This window comes from Lissotriton helveticus, chromosome 8, assembly GCF_964261635.1.
Source record: "Lissotriton helveticus chromosome 8, aLisHel1.1, whole genome shotgun sequence".
Taxonomy (NCBI): Eukaryota; Metazoa; Chordata; class Amphibia; order Caudata; family Salamandridae; genus Lissotriton; species Lissotriton helveticus.
The window spans coordinates 289,678,751-289,698,824 of NC_136069.1; the positions used below are offsets into that span (position 1 = coordinate 289,678,751).

The window sequence follows — 20,074 nt, forward strand, 5'->3', positions numbered from 1 at the left end:
GCGATCCCCTAGTGCATACTTGGCGGTGCCCACGAAAACAGTTCTGAATGTATGGGACAAGACAGCGGTACAGAGAGGTCTTACGACCTTCCCCTCACCGCACACCCCTATTGAAGACAACCCGTGGTTTCCTCCGGCTAGCCGCACTACTGCCTTTCGTAAATGGATGCAAGGCGACTGTAGAGTCCTTACAGATCTCTTTGATGGAGGCACCCTTAAGACTTAATGCTTGCATTGCACCGAGTTGCAGTGAGTAAGTGAAGTGAAGAACATGGGATTAACTAGTGCATTTTAAAGTTAAATGCTCACATACATTTGCTAAACAAATAAGCATTGGCATAGCCTATAGGTCTCGCTTTTGGGACCTTATAAGTATTTAGTTATGCAGCACAATATCCTTGGTACAACAACACCAACCGTTGCATGGCTAAACACTTATAAGGTCCCAAAGGCGAGACCTTTTGGCCACGCCAATGATTTTTTATTTACCATTAGACACTCCGGTAAGATTAAATAAACTGCACTGGCAATGAGCAATATTACGCTGGCGGAGTTAATTTTTCCCCCAGCAAATTTGCAACGAACTGTTCAAACCAAAATAAACAAGCTTACATGCTGTCCAATGCAGAAACCGTTTCACATTATTGATCATTCTCATTCGGAATTGCCTAGCACCAGTCCAAGGGTGTCCTTCGCCGACCCCTCTCCACCGCCCCGGAGCAAAATGCTAGTTAGTTTACATGATTTGGTCTAGTGTGCGTTTTTGTTAGCTGGTCTAATAAACTGATATCAGCGCTTTGGAGCAACCCAGCACCACAAAACGTGATGACAAGCATCGTAATTAATGTGAAAACAGAGGACTTTCTTTGCTTTAAATTTCCGACAAATATGTTAGGCAAACTACAATCCACAAACAACAGATCTATCTGTCAGGTAAAGCAAGTCACATAAATTAGCCCTGTATATTTGGACACCGAAGCAAAGTATACCCTATTTTCCAGTGATAATAATTTGGTGGTTATGACCCTCAGCCGAAAGTCCGAAAACTGAACATTGTCCTACTGAGTATGTACTGGAACGCTTGCATCCATTGGAATAGAAATTTTTGGTTCGACTATCATTCCATGACACTTTGAAAACCTACAAGTGAATAGTTGCTGTTTCAGGCAGTCTGAACCCAGCACTCGACCTTTTTTATTCAGATTCTGAAGGAATCAAATGAAGACAGGTATGCGTTGTAGGCTGTATCATATGTGTGCCTCCATCTCCCAGTGCCTTACAACGTGGCAGCGGCTGCATTTTTGCTGTCAAGTGCAGCTCAGAGGAGTGATGCCTCCGAGGCACAAAATGAACGCGCTAGATACAGTATGCGGCCTACAAGTATCAACACCTGCCGCCCGGCCCCGGGGCAGCGGTGCTGCAGCCCTCCTCCCCCACCAACGCGCTCCCCGTGCCGGCCCGGGGCTGCACGCTGACACGCGGTGCCGCGGGGCCTTGTCAGGCAGAGGCCCGACTCGCAGGCCAATGGCAGCGGCGGCCGTGGCGTCCCCCTGGCTGGGCGGCAAAGTATAAGAGGCTCGCCCCGGCACCAGGGGACTCGCTTTTGGGTCGTTCCTCTTCTCCTCCCCGCTAGCACAACAAGCACCATGGCCATGGAAAAGCAACACAAAGTGCAGGGCGGCGCCGTCCGCATGGGCATCGTCTACGGGAGCAGCAATCTCTTCAGCAAGAGGGCCAGCTCCTTCGGCGGAGGCGGTGCAGGCGCCGGCTTCGGGGGAGGAATGGGGGGCGGCTTCGGGGGCGGCGGGGCCCGGCTCATGCGGTTGTCCGGGGGAGCCTATGGGTTCGGCGGAGGCGGCAGGGCAGGGGGCTTGGGCTTCGGGGGCTCCAGCATGGGCATGGTCCTGGGAGCAGCCGGTGGGGGTCACGGCGCCGGGGGCGCGGCAGCCAGGGCGGGGGCGGCGTACGTCGCTCTGCTCAGGGGCCGCACGGGCGGCCGAGTGACCAGGGTGGGCTCCTACGGCGGCGGCCCCAGCCTGGGCTTCTTGAGCTTGAAGGCAGGAGGGCCTGGAGGACCAGGGGGGCCGTCGGCGCCCTTCAGCATGCCTTCCATTGACCCGTCCCTGCCATCCATGGACACAGTGCAGGTGACCCGGCAGCGCGAGAAGGAGGAGCTGCAGACACTCAACAACAAGTTTGCAGCCTTCATCGACAAGGTAAGGAGAAATGTCGGGACACTAGTGCCACTCCAGATGTATGAGGGAGGCGTGCACCGAGTGACACTCCAGCTGTGCTTGGGGTAGTCCTAGCTGCCTCTCCACCCGTGTGCCACTTTAAGTCAACATCAGCAGTGTATGGAAGCAGGGCTTTAAGTGGGCCGGGTCTCAAGGGGTCTGAGCACCGGCAGTTTTTTTCAGGGGGCCTCGAAACGGGTCTCTATCGGGCTCTGTTTTGAGCCCTGGCACAGGCGGTCCGTTTTTTTTCCCTGGACTCTGTCACTGCAGTCCAGGGGAAAAAAACGGACCGCCTGTGCCAGGGCTCAAAACAGAGCCCGATAGAGACCCGTTTCGAGGTGAAGCTGTCACTGCAGTCTGGAAAAAAGTGCCAGAGTGCCAGAGCCCGATAGAGACCCGTTTCTAGACAACAGGCACACCGATGTGCGCTGCCCACACTGCTTACTTCTCAACTAGTGAAGAAGTTACGACATGACGTCATGCAAGGTGAGCTGTAGGGGAAGGGAAATCCTTAAAGAGAGTCGTTTTCTCTCTGGATTTCCCTTCTCTTTATTAAACTGCAGGAGCAGCAACATTGTGTTAGGGTCACCAGGGCTTTAAGTGGAAGTGTTTTCAATATTATATGTAATACGTCATAGTTGCAATTTATTTATCTTATGCAACTAATAACCATTGACAAAGCCAATAGTCCTGGCTTGTTGTAGGTATGATGTTACTTGTTGTATCTTATATCTGGATGCAATGACAAAAACAGCAAAATACATGTTGGGCGGCACACTATGCTAAGCACCGATTTTGAACATAAATGTTTTAAAGCCACGCCCCTAATTACACTGACCACACCCCTTTGAGAGACCCCCCACTTTTTTCATCCCACTTAAAGCCCTGTATGGAAGCGAGGACAGAGACCACTTCAGCAGTGTTTGAACTCTTCTTTTTTGTAGCGAATTGTAGCAAAAACAATTGGTGCATCTTAAGTTGTGCTTGAGGCAGGCGACTGGTGCCTCTAAGAGCGAGAAGGCGCTAGATATCACTTCATATGGACACGAGAAAGGACTTAGTGTTATGCCAACTGTGTTTGAGGTGGGAGGAGTAAGGGGCAGGTACTGGGCATCACCCCAGCTGCATACGTGGTACTGAGTGATATTACAGCTGTGTGCGGGTCCATGAGATTATTCAGCAGACATTCAGCGGGGCAAGGAAACAGGCACAGCGCGGCCCTCCGGTCTGCACTTGGTGCCACTCAAGCTATGCACGAAGGAGGCGACGGGTGCCGCGAAAGATGTGTCTAAAGTCTTGCATTGGATGTCACTTTAGCTGTGAGTGAAATGTGTGATGGGTGACACCTCGGCTACTTAGAGTCCTGCATTCCGTGTCACTTGAACTGTGAATGAGATAGTCCTTGGATGGCACTTCGTCTGTGCATAATGCCAGTACTGCGAAGCTCTTTAGTTGTGTATGGGCAGGGCCGGAGTGCCCTTTCATTCCATCAGGCATTTTCCCGGTGGGCTGGGGCCATTTGAGACGACTTTGAAAGTCCAGGTCGTTGATGGTGCATCTGTCTCTTTCCTAAGCTTCTTGCTGGCGCATTGAGGCAAGTGCAGGGTGCTTCAGAAGAGAGAGAGAAACGTGAGAAGGGAGGCTTTGAGAAAGAGATCAGAGAGGAAGGAGAGTGAGAAAGAACTGATGGATGCAGGAGACAGAACGAGAAGAGGAAAGAAGCGGGACTGATTTGCACATTTTTGCCAGGGCTGATTTTAGACCCCCATTCTGGCCCTGTTCATGGGACATTCACCGAGTGCCAGGACAGGGGTTAGACGCCATGGAAGCATGCACTGGTTGTCATTCCAGTTGTGTTTAAGGACAGTTATTGCCTTTCACGTCAGCTTGCCAGATGTGCATTAGAAAGCGCCTGGATGTCACCTTATCTGTGTTTGGTGCCTGGGCATGGTTCTAGTGCCATTTCAACTGTGCATAGGCAGAGACGTGCTGTCACTCCAGCTTTTCTTGGCACCGAGTGTTATTTTAGCTTAATACGGTGAATGTAATAGATGTGAAGTCAGCACTGCACTGGTCTCCTTGAAGCGGGCCTGGCGGCTGCGCTATTCAAACATTTATATTTTTAAAGACGTAATTGGAAATAATAATTAACTCCTATGATCGTTTTGTTGCAGGTCCGCAGCTTAGAACAGCAGAATGCTATCATCAGAGCCCAGATCTCCGTCTACACCACCACTGACCAGTCCGGCCCTGCCAACCCAGCAGTGGTGGCCACTACAGCCACAGCCGGCTACAAAGCACAGCTGGACACCCTCACCCAAGCCAAGGCAGCCATGCTGGCAGAAATCGACCACTACAGCAAACTCATTGAAGAAATCACAGCCAAGTAAGTCACGTTGTTCTGTCAAAGGTGAATGATTAAGGAAATAGGGTATAACAGCTACCACAAAAGCCCTCCCTGTCGTATTTATGTTCATAGTGCAGTCATAATATAAATTGTACCTTCTTTTATAACAAACCCAGCTTTTGTTTTACCAGGGCTAAGAAGTGATATTGACTCCAATAATGTACTCATAGGAAAGAGGTTGAAAGGGATAAAGTATGATTGCCTTGCACACTATATTCAGACTGGCAGGAGTTTTTTTTCCATCACACCAACCCATCTTAAACTTCACTTTTAAAAATGCCGAGCAGCTAATTTGCAAATTTTAATTTGAAATGTAGATTGTCAACGTTGAAAAAGCTGCTTTGCGGTTGATATGCTTAAGGACAGTGCTGGTTGCCAATTCGTTTCCATGTGCAAACATAGCTGGTAATGAATAGGAATTGTTTAACACATCTTTCCGAAGTACATTTCAGTAACACCTGCTTATCATACGACCGTGTTGGCTTGTGTACCATACTGCAAGTGCTGCTAAAATCATTGTCTCATTATATCACTGTGAGCAATTTTTTACACAAGTTTGATCTACACTGCTTGGTCATTTCATACTCAGTTATTGTGTTAGTCACTTACTGACGACAACTTTCAATGTGTCTGTAGCCTTTGCGAGTACTAGTATACAGTATCTGATGCTGCAACACCCATACGTCTGAGAGAGCATCCCAGCACGGCTAGATAAATGAGCACAACTTTATCCTTGTGGCTTCAAGTCTAAAATTGTCATCATATTAGGTGAATATATCATCGAGTAAAAACCTAGGCACTCAAAAGCAGGAACCAGAAGAGGTAAACTAGAATACAGGAACCTTCTTTGATGGGCTCTCCAATGTGGGAATTCCAACCCACACAAATGACCGTGGGGACAATTAGCCCAAATTTAGTAGAAAGCTCTAAAGTAAATATGTGGCTTATTTCACATTACAATGGGGGTTTGGGGGGCTTGCCAACCACAGGCAGGTCTCCCCCCAGCTATAGGTTGAGGGTGGTCAACCCAGGAGACTGCTATCTTGTTTGGGCTATTTCTCATGCTTTGCTTAGCCAACAGGTTTTATATGGGCTGTTTTGGCCTCCCTGCCACGATTTTAGGTACAGGTGACCTGGTGACTGGTAGCAGTAAACATTTTGCAAGGCCCACCGATCCCTAATTTTTTAGTTTTCTCTGTTTTCCCCCCATTATGGTTCTTTTCTTTTCTGGCTTCCTGGTTGGGACAGGTGCGCAATTGAGGGTCGTTGTTGTACAGGTTTGTCGCTCAACACGTGGTTGGCGGTGGCCTGGAAAATTTTGCATGAGTTTACAGAAGTTTGACTGCCATTGCCATTGGCAAAACACATGGAAATCGAGGGGGTGCACAGCCTCTCACCTCCTGGACTAGATAGGAAGTTCAAGGTGAAGTATAGGGAGTTTAGTTGCTTAGATGTTAATACATGCAGTCATGGGATGTAGGGGAAATGTAAGGTTGCAAACTGCTGAACTGCAGTACAATAGGAAGTAGATAGTTGCAGGGTAGGGTGGTGTATGTGGGGGAAACATCACTTACAACGAAACTTTTACAACGCACTACCATTACAACACGGTCATTACAACGCAAACTATTACAACGCATTGCGCTGGGGGGCGCTCTAGGATAGGGAATAGGTTAATTTACTATCCAATAACCTTCCCTAGTGTCCACGGGGACTGGAGTTGGAATAGTAAATTAAACTATTCACTATCCAACACCCAAAAGCGCTATGCGTTGTAATGGTATGCGATGTAAAAACCGCGTTGAAAAGGCAGGCGTTGTAATAGCCTGCGTTGTAACGTCATACATCCGTATGTGGGTATGACAGGAGAGGTGGGAATATGAGATTGCATAGTTAATTTGATGTATAGGGAAGCTTCAATTTTGTAAGGCAGATTACCCTGTAAAATATTATGATGTGCACCTGTTTCTATAAAGTAGCGTTTATCACACAATTTAAGTGGTCGGTGGTCTATGCTGCGCCCATTACATGCAAAATCGTCAAAAGTGCAACTGGAGAAGCCTTTAAGATTGGCAGACAAATACGCCACGTCCATTAGCTAGCCCAATAATCAGTTCTTTCGAAATCAATTCATGTGACATCAAACTACGTGCAGATCAAGCATCTCTTTTCCTTGGTCACACCAGTGTTCTGAGCTTTTTAAATGAAATAGCAAACATTATTAACATATTATTGTGCTTGTTTATTGTAACATGTTTCTTTACAATTTTTCGCAGGTATGAACAAGACAGCGCTGTAACTAAGACACTGGAGGGAGAATGGACTACCCTGAAAGAGGTTAGTTGGGATAGGTAAAGGTTGCATAAAACTCACAAGGTGTTTAAGAATGCTATAAGAGCAGCATTGACGTTAGCACCTGCTTTGCTTCAATAGAGCAATCAATCAATCAGGGGTTTGTAAAGCGCACTACTCAAACGTTAGGGTCTCAAGGCGCTAGGGGGTGGGGGATGGGGAGGGTGAAACAATGTCGGGGTCATTTGAAGAGGCAGGTGTTGAGGTCGTTCCTGAATTGGTGCAGTGAGGTTAAGGGGGAGATTGTTCCAGGTCTTGGCTGCGAGGTAGGAGAAGGAATTTCCACCGCTCTGTTCCTGTAAAAGCATTGGCCGGTGCTTAAAGTCATTTATCCAGTGCTTTCCAAATGCACACCTTGCGCCAAGTATAGTTCCTGATTCAAGTTCCAAGATACAGTAAAAGCCAACCAGAAGGCCTCAAACTTCAAGTTCTTTTGTATTTGAGATATCAATCAGTTATGTTGTATTACAGTTGACTGATAAAGTATGACATATTTATCACAGGAACTTGCACATCATGTTGTCAAAATCAGTGTTTCCTTAAAGAGAAAAACGTGCTAGTGGCGGCCCAAGGATTTTTGACCTACTTACACCACTTTCTCCCACTGCTCAAACTAAAGTCCCCAATTTACACTAGGAGACTCAATAAAAGGAGGCAATAAATATGTTTTATGGGGAAACATACAAGGATGGACAAAGAAGCAATGATTCCTGTATGCTCTCCCCAAAAACTTTAAATCCCTGGAATTTTTTCAAAATTGTAATTACCGGGACCAACAGAATGGAAATTCCAGGGTGGGAAATAATGAGGATTATTTTGGGGCACTCATAATCGAGGCCTAAAAGTATGTCATACTAGAAACAGACTGGTCTCTTTCTCAATAGACGTGTGCTTCGGAAATATAAGTGTGGCTTACTTGTCCAAGCCGCACTGTTCTTCGAGTAATGGGGGAACGGCCCACGCAGTCTGGACTTGCCAATCCTCAGACTTATTTATGAAATTACTGACGTAAACATTTAGGAGATACAGAGAACACCACACGTTTTCAGTGGCAGCTGGCACAGATTGGGGGTGGGATTGCGAAGGTCGGGGGGAGAGGGAGTAGAGAAAAAAAGTACCTTTCTTCTCGACGCATCTTGCCGCTCTCTCCACTGTCGTCTCCGGAACTGGATCACAGAGCACCCAGGCCCCCCTGAGCCAATGACAATGCTGCAATACAGCGTTGTGATTGGCCTGAGTGCTGTGGTTCGGCGCTCAGATGGGGACTGTAAAGCAGTCTGCATGGAGAACATGCAAAGTGTACATGGCTGCAAAGCTGCAGGAACAAGGAAAAAATAAAACGATAATAGCTTGCAGTTATTATCATTTTATTTGTCCTTCATTGATACTGCTTAAAAGAAGTAGGGCACCGCTCCTTCACCTTAGCGGAGGAGCCGCCAATGCACGTTTTTATAGGTAAGGGAAGAAAGTCTCCCACCAAACATAGAGCAGGTTTGTGTTTCAGGCTATTTTTTTGTCTACCACATTAGCTTCACCCTTCACAAATATCCTTTTGTGGGCACTGGCAGAACTTTGGAAAATATGTACCTTCCTCTGTGAGATCCAACTAAGCATAGTATTGAGTAAGGATCAGCACACTTTTAAGCATGAATACATGCAAAGTACAAAGACATTTTAAATAATGAAATTACATTTGTTAGGTACAATTAAACAGAGAGATAGAAAAGCTAATTATACTTCTAATTTCTGAAAACAGGCCATAGGTTGCACTGATTCAGGGAGTCCTAGATCATTGGCTTGTTCTGTTCTTTCAATCAAATTTACTATTAAAACAGTCAACTTTTAAAGGTGGCATCCAAGACAAACGACTGTATTTCATAAACAGGCAATGGCTGATGCATGCTTCCCAATCTTCAGCTCTAACATGAGTATCAGAAGTGCTGCTTGTCTCTGCTTTAGCGTGCTACAAAATGCTAATTAATAGCTAAATTAACAAGTACTTAAATATTCCATAATTAATTATTATAAATTAATATTCCACATGATAAATAAGAACAATGTAATCACTTTGCTTGAAAAGGTCTTCATTTTAATTGGATCTTTTATCTACCGCTTCTTGACGCCCTATCTAAAAAAATCTTGTAGCATGAACTTTGTATTCTTTACCTCTGTTTTAAAAGAGTTTTTCTCGTGTGCGTTTTTTTTAGGATGTGGATCACTTGTATTTGACAATATTCGACCTTCAAACAAAATTAGGTGGCGTTGAAGACCAAATTACTCTGTCTAAACAGATGTATGATGCTGTAAGTATTACAATGTGTTACTAAAAGTGAGAATGCTCCACCTATATGTAACTTTAATTATTTTGGAGAATGTGTTTATGTTGCCTTTATTTGTTATGCAAACTAACGACATTTACCTTTGCAATATGGCACTGCAGTAGACTACGATCTTAAAATAATGTGAAAAGACTATCAGAAATGTGTCCCCATCTTTTAGCCCAGTATGAAAAACTCCCCTTATTGCCTCTTGAAGCAGTATTCCTGCTATTTTACATGTACTGTGGAAGTATTTCGATTACATTAACACTCATATGAACAGAGGGTGGTCTTTTGTTTGTAAAACAGAGTTAATTTTCATTACCTTCTTTGGAAAGACAACAAAACTCCCGCTAAGATTGACCAAGATGGCTGGGTGCTATTTATTGCACCTGATAAAATCTGTCTCCCTGTGGTTTGGAGTTTATCGGGTGTTGTAACTTGCGCTTATTCTGACCTTTTAGGGAATAACATGCAGTTTTTGGTGCTTACCAAACCAAAATCTACGTCACGGTAAATAACATTCCCTATCCCCCTTTTAAATTCCGGCAGGGTGTAGTCTTTATCGAACACAGTAATTAATAGGCACAGTAAATTCTGCACAGTTCAGGATTCTGAATCCTGCACAAACAGGAGTTTGAGAGAGAGAAGAAAACTATGGCACACTCGTAACAGGGCCCAGGTGGAAGAAAGTACAGTATCTCAGTAATCCATCACACATTATAAGATGCAGCATAGAAGATGTTAAATCAGCTTTAGTTATTAAAAATTATTAATTAAAACGTAGTAAAAAATAAGGTGTATGCCAAGATATTCTATCAAAAATGTTTCTTTTCCTACACTAACCACTTAACCACTTAAAAAATATATAATTCTCACTTCTATTCGTTCAACTTAATCAGAGGTTTTTACGGATTCTGTCATATGACATAATGTTTGAACCAGCAGAACTACGCAAAACAATGCCATTTTATACCTGTATTTGGAATGAATGGTCCATTTTTATGGTGGATAGGGGTGTTTGTATTTTGGTTGTCATTTGATCATTCCTTTCTCATCTTGCTTCTAGAAAGTGAGAGAGGTTCAGTCCATAATTTCTGGTGGCGGCACCAAAGCTGCAATCTCCATTTCCATTGACAACTATGACCAAGCTGCGGATCTCTCAACGGCTATCGCGGACATGAAGCAACAGTATGAAGTTTTGGTGGAAACAACTAAGCGTGAAGCATTCGAAGCAGTGCAAGCCAAGGTAAGTCATTTCTGGCATGTCTTGAGAGTGTGGGCCCTATTAAGCTGAGTCCTTCTATGCATCCCGCACCAGAACAATGCAACCTTAAACTAGATAGGACAAAAGTATTGCATGCATTATGTAGCACTTAAGGCTTCTCTCCTATATGTGTATATATGTATATATATATATATATATATATATATATATATATATATATATATATATATATATATATATATATATATATATATATATATATATGTATATATATGTGTGTATGAACTACAGTTGCAGTACCAACCAATTAAGTTATGCTATGTTATGACATAGCTGAATACATTTTGACATTAAAGTGTATTTACTAATTATATAGCTGAATTATGCGTTGCACTTGTACATTATGCCTATAGAACTCTCGCATTGTTTTTTGAGTGTTTGTGCCCATATTTATCAATATTTGTTTTTTTATAACTTATTATTTCTTGTAGGTAGATGTAATAATGGAATAGGGAAATCACTTGAATACATTAGCATTGTAGTAGTAGTACCTGCACATCTACAGCTATTTAAGCTTCATCAGAAAACGTCATCCTCTTTGCTTTTTTAATGTTTAACTCGGTATGCTGTAAGTAAATAAGGCTGTTAGTCTGGCACTCAAATTGACAAGAGGGATAAAAAAACAAATGTTTGCATTTCTCAGTTTTAAATTTGTCAGACAGGGAAACGTACTGCTTTCTGTCTGGATAAGTAGAAATCAGTAAAAACAGAAAACATGGAGAAATTCATTTGACTAATGTTCATACGCATTGCAGAAAAAGTCTGAAGGTAACAAACCAAAAACAGGCCTCACATTAATGATGTAAGGTACATCATCTGGGAAGCAAGATGGCCCACCCTCTTGAGCTCACCTGTGAGCATCTGAGAAAGAAGTCAAAATTGCATGCAGGGTCACTGGCCAGAGAAAGGAACAACCCTCAACAGCTTCACATGTTATGCCTGGGAGTATGATGTTCGCCAAAGTTCTTAAAATCAGAGCATATCACTGTTTGAAGTTATTCACTTTTACCTCCCTCCAATTATTGATTTTTCCATTTTTTCCAAGATCTCTGCTGTTGTTGGCTCTACACGACCAGTGGCCCACACTGCACAGGCACACAAAGAAGAAGTGAGGGCCTTGAAACTACAGATCGATTCTATCCAGCGAGAAATCGAGCGCGTTAAAACCTTGGTAATTAAAGTTACTTTATTTGTTCCGAGAGTTGTAACGAAGATGGATTAATGGACTGCTGTATGTTATGGACTGTTGTAGGTTATGTTTTTCTGAAAATCGGCTAAAGAATGAAAATCTTTGTTTGCTTCCATTTCTATTTAACGCTTGATCTGATATGTACAATGCATTCCTTCAATTAGTAATGTGGATGTCAACTAGTTGCGCGATAAATGCAAGGCCATCTCTTAATACAAGTTAGCCTCTTTTAAAATATAATCATTTATAATTATAATTTATTGTTTTACAGAACCTGCAGTTGGAGACTCAACTTGCTGAGGCAGAATCTGGTAGCAGCAGTGAAAGTGACCAATACCAGGAACAAGTTGCAGCTCTGAAATCTCAGTTAGATGACATCAGGAAGGTAAGACGGGCTGAATAACTTCCAGATTAAAAAACAAACAAAAAATAAGTTAAAAAAATAAGCAAAGCATGTTCTGGAAAAGATAATAGCGAATGCATAATTTATTCTGCATGTTTTCAAGTAGTGCACAATATCTGATGGGGATAGTAGGCAAAAAGTCACATTCAGTTGAGCTAAAAGTAACACATAGTTGATTTAGAAATGCAAGCCGACCCAAGGAACACCATGTTTGGTCTGGCCAGAGAGCAACAAAAGTCATGTAATGAATAAAAACTAGATCAAGGCTGCAGAGGGGAGACAATACGGCAGCCATAATGAAAAAATAGTGTGAAAACAAATACTGTACATTGCCATCGAGTTACATAAGGTGACCAAGCCTATTATGTAAGGGCAGCACTCAAACGTGTCATCCTAAAACTGTATCTTGAAAAGAAAAAATTGGGAAAGGGGTTGCTGGTGGAATTCTGTAACAGCACCACCTCTTTCCTCCTGTATTCGAATAAGACAAAATGTGTGTCAATCTGGCTTTTTTTTTTACATTGCTCATATATCATAACAACTAACACGACAGTGGATTTTAATTGACTTTAGGCAATACGACCCCTGCTCTTGTTGTCTATAGTGTTGCTGTACATACTTACTCTTGGATTATTAAAACAATGACATATGATGGAGCGGACCTTCAATTTGTGTTGCCCATTGCGGTATAGAAGTCAGTAACTGATCTAGAAAGTACTGTTCACACACCCTGCTGACACTTTGTCCTTTAAACTGCATTATTACTCACTCCTGTCTAAACAGTGAATGCCCCTCTGTGAATAGTGTTTGTAGTACCTGGATCATTTATGATGTTGCATCAAAGATTAAGGCACTCAATCTCGTTCTCTTTGTACTGGGGATGCCCAACTCTTTACACATTGTCTCAAGGGACATGCAGGGGAAGCAGTGATGGAGAGAACACAAACATGGCACCTTTTGTGTCCATCCACATCTCTTTCAATCCATTAAGTCCGTTTTCTTCCTCTCTGTGCAGTTTGTCGATGAATTACAACCCTCGCACGATCACTCTGAGAAAACAGGCTTCTGCCTCAGCACTTCTCTTCTCTCGTGCAATCTTGCAATTCCTATATGTCCTTGTTCATGGAATAAGCGAATGGGGTAAGCCCACGTGGGGGGAATCTGGCCATATGCCTCTGTCCCATTTCATTATCAGAAGCTTCTTGCCTCCATCTGGGGCGTCCAGAGTTCTCATCCCAGAGTCCCCATTGCTTGCCTTTGCTGGTTGTGGTTTATCAGCCATTAAGAAAAAGAGTATGGACAGAATAGCTTTGTGTAAAGAAAACTGATGATAAATGACCGAGTTTGTTATATACATTTTTATAGAATATCGTAAACCTTTTTGATTAATCAACAACATGTGGTGCTAAAGTAAATCGCTGTAGTTAACTTGAAATTAAAAGACAGTGAGAAATTACTTACAGATGTAATTGGTGTAATCTCTAAGACTTTCTACCACATTGGATTTTTTTAAAACCTCAATCAGTTTAGACTTTCATGACAATTTCACTTATGAATACGATTCTTCAGCTGTCAGTTACTGATTGCTTATTGTTTCCACTTACAGCAAATTGCTCATTATGGCCAAGAGTATCAAGAACTATTGGCAGCTAAGATGGGCTTGGATGTTGAAATCACTGCTTACAGGAAGCTTATGGACAGTGAAGAACTCAGGTAAACATCTGTACTTTACTGCTGTGTGATGACATTTTTTGGAGATGTAATGCTTGAAAAGTACAGGAGTTAGAGTCAATGTTTTTTTTTTATTAAGTAAGTTCAAGCATACTTTATCCACACTTCACATCCAGACGTATTTACCGGGTACATATTGATTGTCGACATGTGCTCTATATCTAAATATTGAGCTCACAAGAGGCATGAAACCTACACACTCCGCTGTGTTGCAGGCTGCCTTTCTTATGTTCCCTAAATCGGCGAAGGACAACAATCTACCATATCCTATCGCAGGATTATGACTGTTTCAAAATATTGAGCTAGTGTCTGAGAATATGTTTAAAGATGTTATAGTTATTATTCAATCCTAAATCTGTTTTTGCAAAAGTAAAGCCCAAATAAGTCAGCTGGGAAGCGAGGCAGCTTGAGTGTATTAACATGCTGGAGAGATTGTGTTGTGAGAAATGACACCAGATGGAGCCCCAGCTGTCACCTTGAAAAAGATAACACTTTGGATCGAATTAAAATGTACTTGGGGTTATATTTCTCAAACATTGTGTTAATTTACTTTTCATTTACATAGAAAAAATAAAGGGAGTTATAATTTACGACTTTATTTGGCCTTATCTTTATTTTCAAATATGAGATCTAAATATGTTCCTACCCCCTGCTGTTAATTACCATATTGTCCTCGAGGAGAAGGCATCACTGCAAATCTATATCCAGGAGTCCCTGGGCTTGCAATGTGAGAGTGTATGAAGTTTTTATATTAAAGTTCTACAGAAGGAATAATGCCCAGGCTATTTATGCAGCCCATCTGTGAATGCGGGTGCACGCATGGAGCAGGCCAGTAACCCCGAGGTGGGCTAAAATGAGACAAATTTGTTAAAAACAAGACTCTAGCACTGAGGATTGTTGTGGCGGGCGGCGGAAATCGGAGCCCGATAACAAAAGGCTAAATATCACTCCTGTTGGATGGTAAAATGTATCCCAGAGGAGTATTAGCCACAATAACGAAGGTAATCAACTATTGCTTTTTTTGATGAGGAAATGGGCCAAGCATTATGTCTGACCACCCCTTTTCTACTAACACTTCCATCTCACTTTCGTGGCTACCAGTGCTAACATCAGTGCATGCAACACCCTCTGCAGATCTTCCGTTTCATGACTAGGAGAGAGGGAATGATCCTCCCTTTGAGGTGGCTTCGGTTAGGGATGTCCACTACATTCCTTTGAGTACCCAGCAGGAGCTCTGATACACCACCTAGTATAACCACCAGATACACCACCAGGTATAACCAATCCTCCAGATGAACTTTTATTTGCTGATAGGAATTCACCCAACATGGACCCCTTTCACTGTAAGTAATGAGCGTATTATCTGACTAGCCACCAGATAATTTCTTTCGGTTGCACTGGCAGCAAAACTGAATAATTAAAGGCCATTAGTCAACACTTATCAAAATACGTGAATTTACCTACAAAAAATCTAGGTGCTTGCACCTCAAAATGTGTCATTGTTAAATGCTGTGTAATGTAGTAATTTGGCACTGATGTTTTTTTGTCCTGTAAACTCTGGCTTTGAAAGTTATGATAATAATTGAAATGATTATTTCTGTCTTCTCCCAGATTGCTCTCTGGAGGCAGTGTCACAGTTCACAAATCTACTACGAGTGTAGGAGGCGGAGGTGGTGGTGGAGCTGGTAGTGGCTTCGGATCAGGAGGTGGCTTTGGAGGTGGCCTTGGTGGAGGCCTCGGCGGTGGCTTTGGAGGTGGCCTTGGAGGTGGCTTTGGAGGTGGCCTTGGAGGTGGTCTTGGAGGAGGTCTTGGAGGTAGTCTTGGAGGCGGAGGCGGTGGCGGTTTCGGATCTGGCTTTAGTGGAAGCAGTTTTCTTGGAGAATCTACAGGACTAAATAGCTCATGTAAGTAAAGCCATGCACATTCTACCATAGTAAATGTTTACAATATAATGAGAAAATATATAACCATAATGTAACAAAATATTTTTTTAAAGTGGCAAAATAAGATTCATGTCATTTTCAAGTTAATGACAGTCAGAGAACACAAACCCCAATACTATAAAGTAATGTAAAGAAAATATTGCTAGCTGATACAACAAGCTGTATACTAATAGCTGTCTTTTCAATGTTTTACAGATTCTGTGCGTTCAACAGCATCTAGCGTGTATTGAAAACTACGCTGAGTAAGACCTAGTGGCTTGAAACATGAATTCAACGCACTGTACTAGTTCCAGCAACAGTAGTGTTACATCAGTATTCTTACACCATTCAGCATGTACAATGGATTATACCTGACTAACTGAGCATACCCCGATGCTGGGGTAATATCCGAACAAAATGATAAATCCCTTGAAGTTAATCTATTCTCGTCTGCATACTCTCTGCATATACGTTTTCACCATAACACATCAAGTTGTGATCCATGTAGCTCCTCTCATCATGCTTTTTTGTTTGATATTTTTATTTTCATATACTGGACTGGGGGATAGCCACCTGAACAAAGAGTCATTTATGTGTCGAAACCCAAACCTAGCACAAACATCCGGTTACTGATGTGAGCCATCACACACAGAAGGCTTATCACATGACCAGTAAGGATTGTGGTGTTAGAGGGCCATATTTCTAGTCGTTACACTCAGGCAGTGTAATATGTGGGATTTGGTGTTTGAACCAACACTGTGCCTTGAACGTTTGGTTGGAAAATAATTTTCTAATGTAGAATGCACACTGTATAGTTGATTCTAACAGAACCATATCGAAATGTTGCATACATGTTGTTGTTAAACATGTTTTATATTATGGTGTCGTACTTAAACTCCATCAGGGCTTTTTTATAACTTACACTGAAAGCATTTCAAACTGAAAACATGTTTTTGTGTTTGGAAATAAAACAGACATTTCTTGAAGGTGTTTCATTGCTGTTGATTATTGAAGAAAACTGAAAAGTGATCTATTATGTTTGAATGTCTTTAACAAGCTGACAGCAAAAGGCTGTTTTTTTCCTAGTGTCAAATAATTTTTTTAATTACCTTAAAACTGATGGTGTAGAATAATCACCACCGGCCTAGTGAGATGTCAGTAGGTGGAACCAGGCAATTGGAAGTACACAGTACATATCACCACATCTTCATTGCCATTCTGAGCTTGTGGTTCATTTCTACAACCTCCTCATCGTGATGCTGCATATTGATGTACAAAGCAAAGAAGGAGATACATTGGTCAGAGTGGTAGTAGGAGTTTTTCTTAGTGTTGTATGAGTTATTTATTTGCAATGGTTGTTGACTTTTAGGAGATAGAAGTGTCATCAGTGTATTGTAAAAAATATTCCCCCAAACATGCTAAAATTGATTAGGTGGTCTGTCATTTATGATATAGTTTCTATAGGAGTACATTTTAATATCATATCTGAATTCCAAGAAGCATGGATACAGATGCTGGTAGCGATTGTGAGTTCTAGAGTCTGGAGAACTTGAAATGACCATATTGCAAGTTTTTTTGTTGAGCTGGGGGGGGTGGGTACGTTTGGCAGCACCTGGCCCCTTGCTGATCATTCATGACTCAACTGAGAGTTTTACTTGGTTTGCATATTAAGGCAGCTTGCTGGTTTCCATGCCTTACGCCGTATGTCCTGGAAAGAATTAATGCTGTACAGGGGAGTCATGTTTGAATCAAATAATATGTGCTCACCATCTGTTAGCCCGGCACAGAGCAGTCAGGCTTATCTAAAGAGGCAATGTGTTAAGTATTTGTGCAACACTCACACATACACACAAAGTAACACAATGAAAACACCACAAAAAGACTTCACACAGAGTTAGGAAAAATAGACAATAATTATATAAATAAAACATGAACAAACCAAGAAAAATACAATAAGTAGAAGTTATGAATTTTTAAAGATTAAATGAAAATATAGTGCTTAGAGCCATAAAACACCACCCGGGGACATTTGATTGCTCTTGAAGGGGCCAAATTCAAAGTTAAGGCCGACTGCTGTGAAGCGTGGGTCGGATACAGGGACCGGCCTTGGCCTGCTGAGAAAGTGCCTTGGATTCACAGATGCAAAACCAACAGTTGATGGACAGAATGCAGAACAATGTCATACATTCAGCCCAGTACAGAGATGCAGTGATTCCGGTGGTGTGGAGAGCATGGGACTCACGTCTGAGCATACCCATCCCACTCGGGGTGACAAATGCAAAACAACAGTTGATGGACAGAATGCAGAACAATGTCATACAATCACCCCAGTACAGAGATCTGGGCCTAAATCCATCGTTTTTTTGCAATCCACACCACCCCAGTTCAGACATGGCCATATGCAAATCAGCCTTGACCCTGTGCCTTATGGCAACAGTCCAGCCCGAACTGTCAAGCCATGGTATGGGTATGCTCAGACGTGAGTTCCATGCTCTCCACACCACTGGAGTCAAGTTATCCTGGCTGAAGATGGCTGATAGCCAGAAACCGGTCCTAGGATGCTTGATTCCGGTCCAGGAAAGACATGGCTTGGCAGTTCGGGCTGGACTGTTCCCATGAGGCACAGGGTCAAGGCTGATTTGCATATGGCCATGTCTGAACTGGGGTGGTGTGGAGTGCAAAATAAAGATGGATTTAGGCCCAGATCTCTGTACTGGGGTGAATGTATGACATTGTTTTGGATTCTGTCCATCAACTGTTGTTTTGCATTTGGATTCACAGATGGCAGAGTCTAGCTAATGTTGCAGCATTGCAGGAAGTCTTCAATGTCCCTGAGACTTCAGAACGAGGGACAAGCCAGCATTCCCCTGCAGTCACTCTATTCAGGTACAAGTGTCAGCTTCTCCCTCCCTTCCTGGCCAGGAAGGGCCATCAGAATGCAGATGAATGCTCAGACACACCTAACCATCCTGTGTTTGTGTCTGTCAAGAGGGAATGCACAAAGCGAAGCTATTACCCACCCCAGACGTGTATTGGATACAGGCAGCAAGCACACATAGCAATAAAAGCAGATACATGCCTATTTCTAAAAGTGACATTTCTAAACTAGTAATATTAAATCCAACTTTACTAGTAAAGAGGATTTATCATTACCATTCCAATGATATAAAACATGACACAGCTACTCCTTTCCAATCAGGAGTTACAGCTTAAACGTGTATTAAAGAATTCTCAATGTTAGTCTATGAGTGGAGTAGGCCTCACAGTAGTGAACAATTAATTTGTGTGTTTTTCACTACCAGGACACGCAAAACTTAAACATACATGTCTTACCTTTGAGCTACACAGCACCCTGCCCTATGGGCTACCTAGGGCCAAACTTAGGGGTTACTTAGGTATAATATAAGAAGGGTTGTATGTCTGGGTAAAAGTGTTTTAAATGCCAAGTCGAAGTGGCAGACAAACTGCACACACACGCTCTGCAGTAGCAGGTCTGAGACATGTTAAAGGGCTACTTGTGTGTGTGGCACAATCAGTGCTACAGGCCCACTAAAAGCATTTAATTTACTGGCCCTGGGTTTATGGTATGCCACTTACCAACGGACGTAGAAGGAAATTAAATATGTCAATTATGTGTCAATGTTATGTTTAGGGTAGAAGCACATGCACTTTAGCAGTGGTCAGCAGTGATGAAGTGCTCAGAATCCTAAAGCCAACAAAAGGAGGAGGTAAGCAAGCAAAAAGGTTAGGGGAAGACCACTCTAAGGCTGACATGACTAACATTCGTTATAGAGAAAAGTGTAAATTTCTGAAAGAGGAGATTGCATATCTTAGGTATACGTTATGTGCACAAGGAGTTACACCGAAAGGTGATTTTGTCAAGGCTATTAAGGATCTTACAAAACTATGGGATAAGAAAGTGTTGAAGCCGTTTTTTGGGCCTTGTCAAATATTATGGAAAGTTTGACATGAGTTTTCAGACAAAACTGAACCTTTTTAAGTTTCATTATGGAAGAAAGGGAAATTTGAATGGTAACGTGGTCAAGTTCAATCATTTGAGATGATAATTTAAATTGCTTTGCCATATTATTGACACCTATTTATTATCAAGCGTAAGACATTCATCACTGTAGATGCCAGTGTGGTGGGTACAGAGGCTGTTTTCTTGGGAAACCAAGTTGGTTTAAGAGGAGGGTTACCTTTGCTTTCACCTCTTTGACAGATGCAGAG

General features: G+C 42.5%; 1 protein-coding gene across 1 annotated transcript; it reads left to right on the forward strand.

Moving 5' to 3' along the window:
• The first annotated feature begins 1,617 nt into the window (after positions 1–1,617).
• Positions 1,618–16,830, forward strand: LOC144772617 (thread biopolymer filament subunit alpha-like). The gene is made up of 10 exons (XM_078657057.1): positions 1,618–2,216; positions 4,409–4,620; positions 6,918–6,978; positions 9,201–9,296; positions 10,381–10,560; positions 11,645–11,770; positions 12,060–12,173; positions 13,798–13,904; positions 15,534–15,826; positions 16,061–16,830. The coding sequence occupies exons 1-10, from the start codon at positions 1,647–1,649 to the stop codon at positions 16,093–16,095; spliced, it is 1,794 nt and encodes a 597-aa protein (XP_078513183.1). The 5' UTR covers positions 1,618–1,646; the 3' UTR covers positions 16,096–16,830.
• The last annotated feature ends 3,244 nt before the right edge of the window (positions 16,831–20,074 follow it).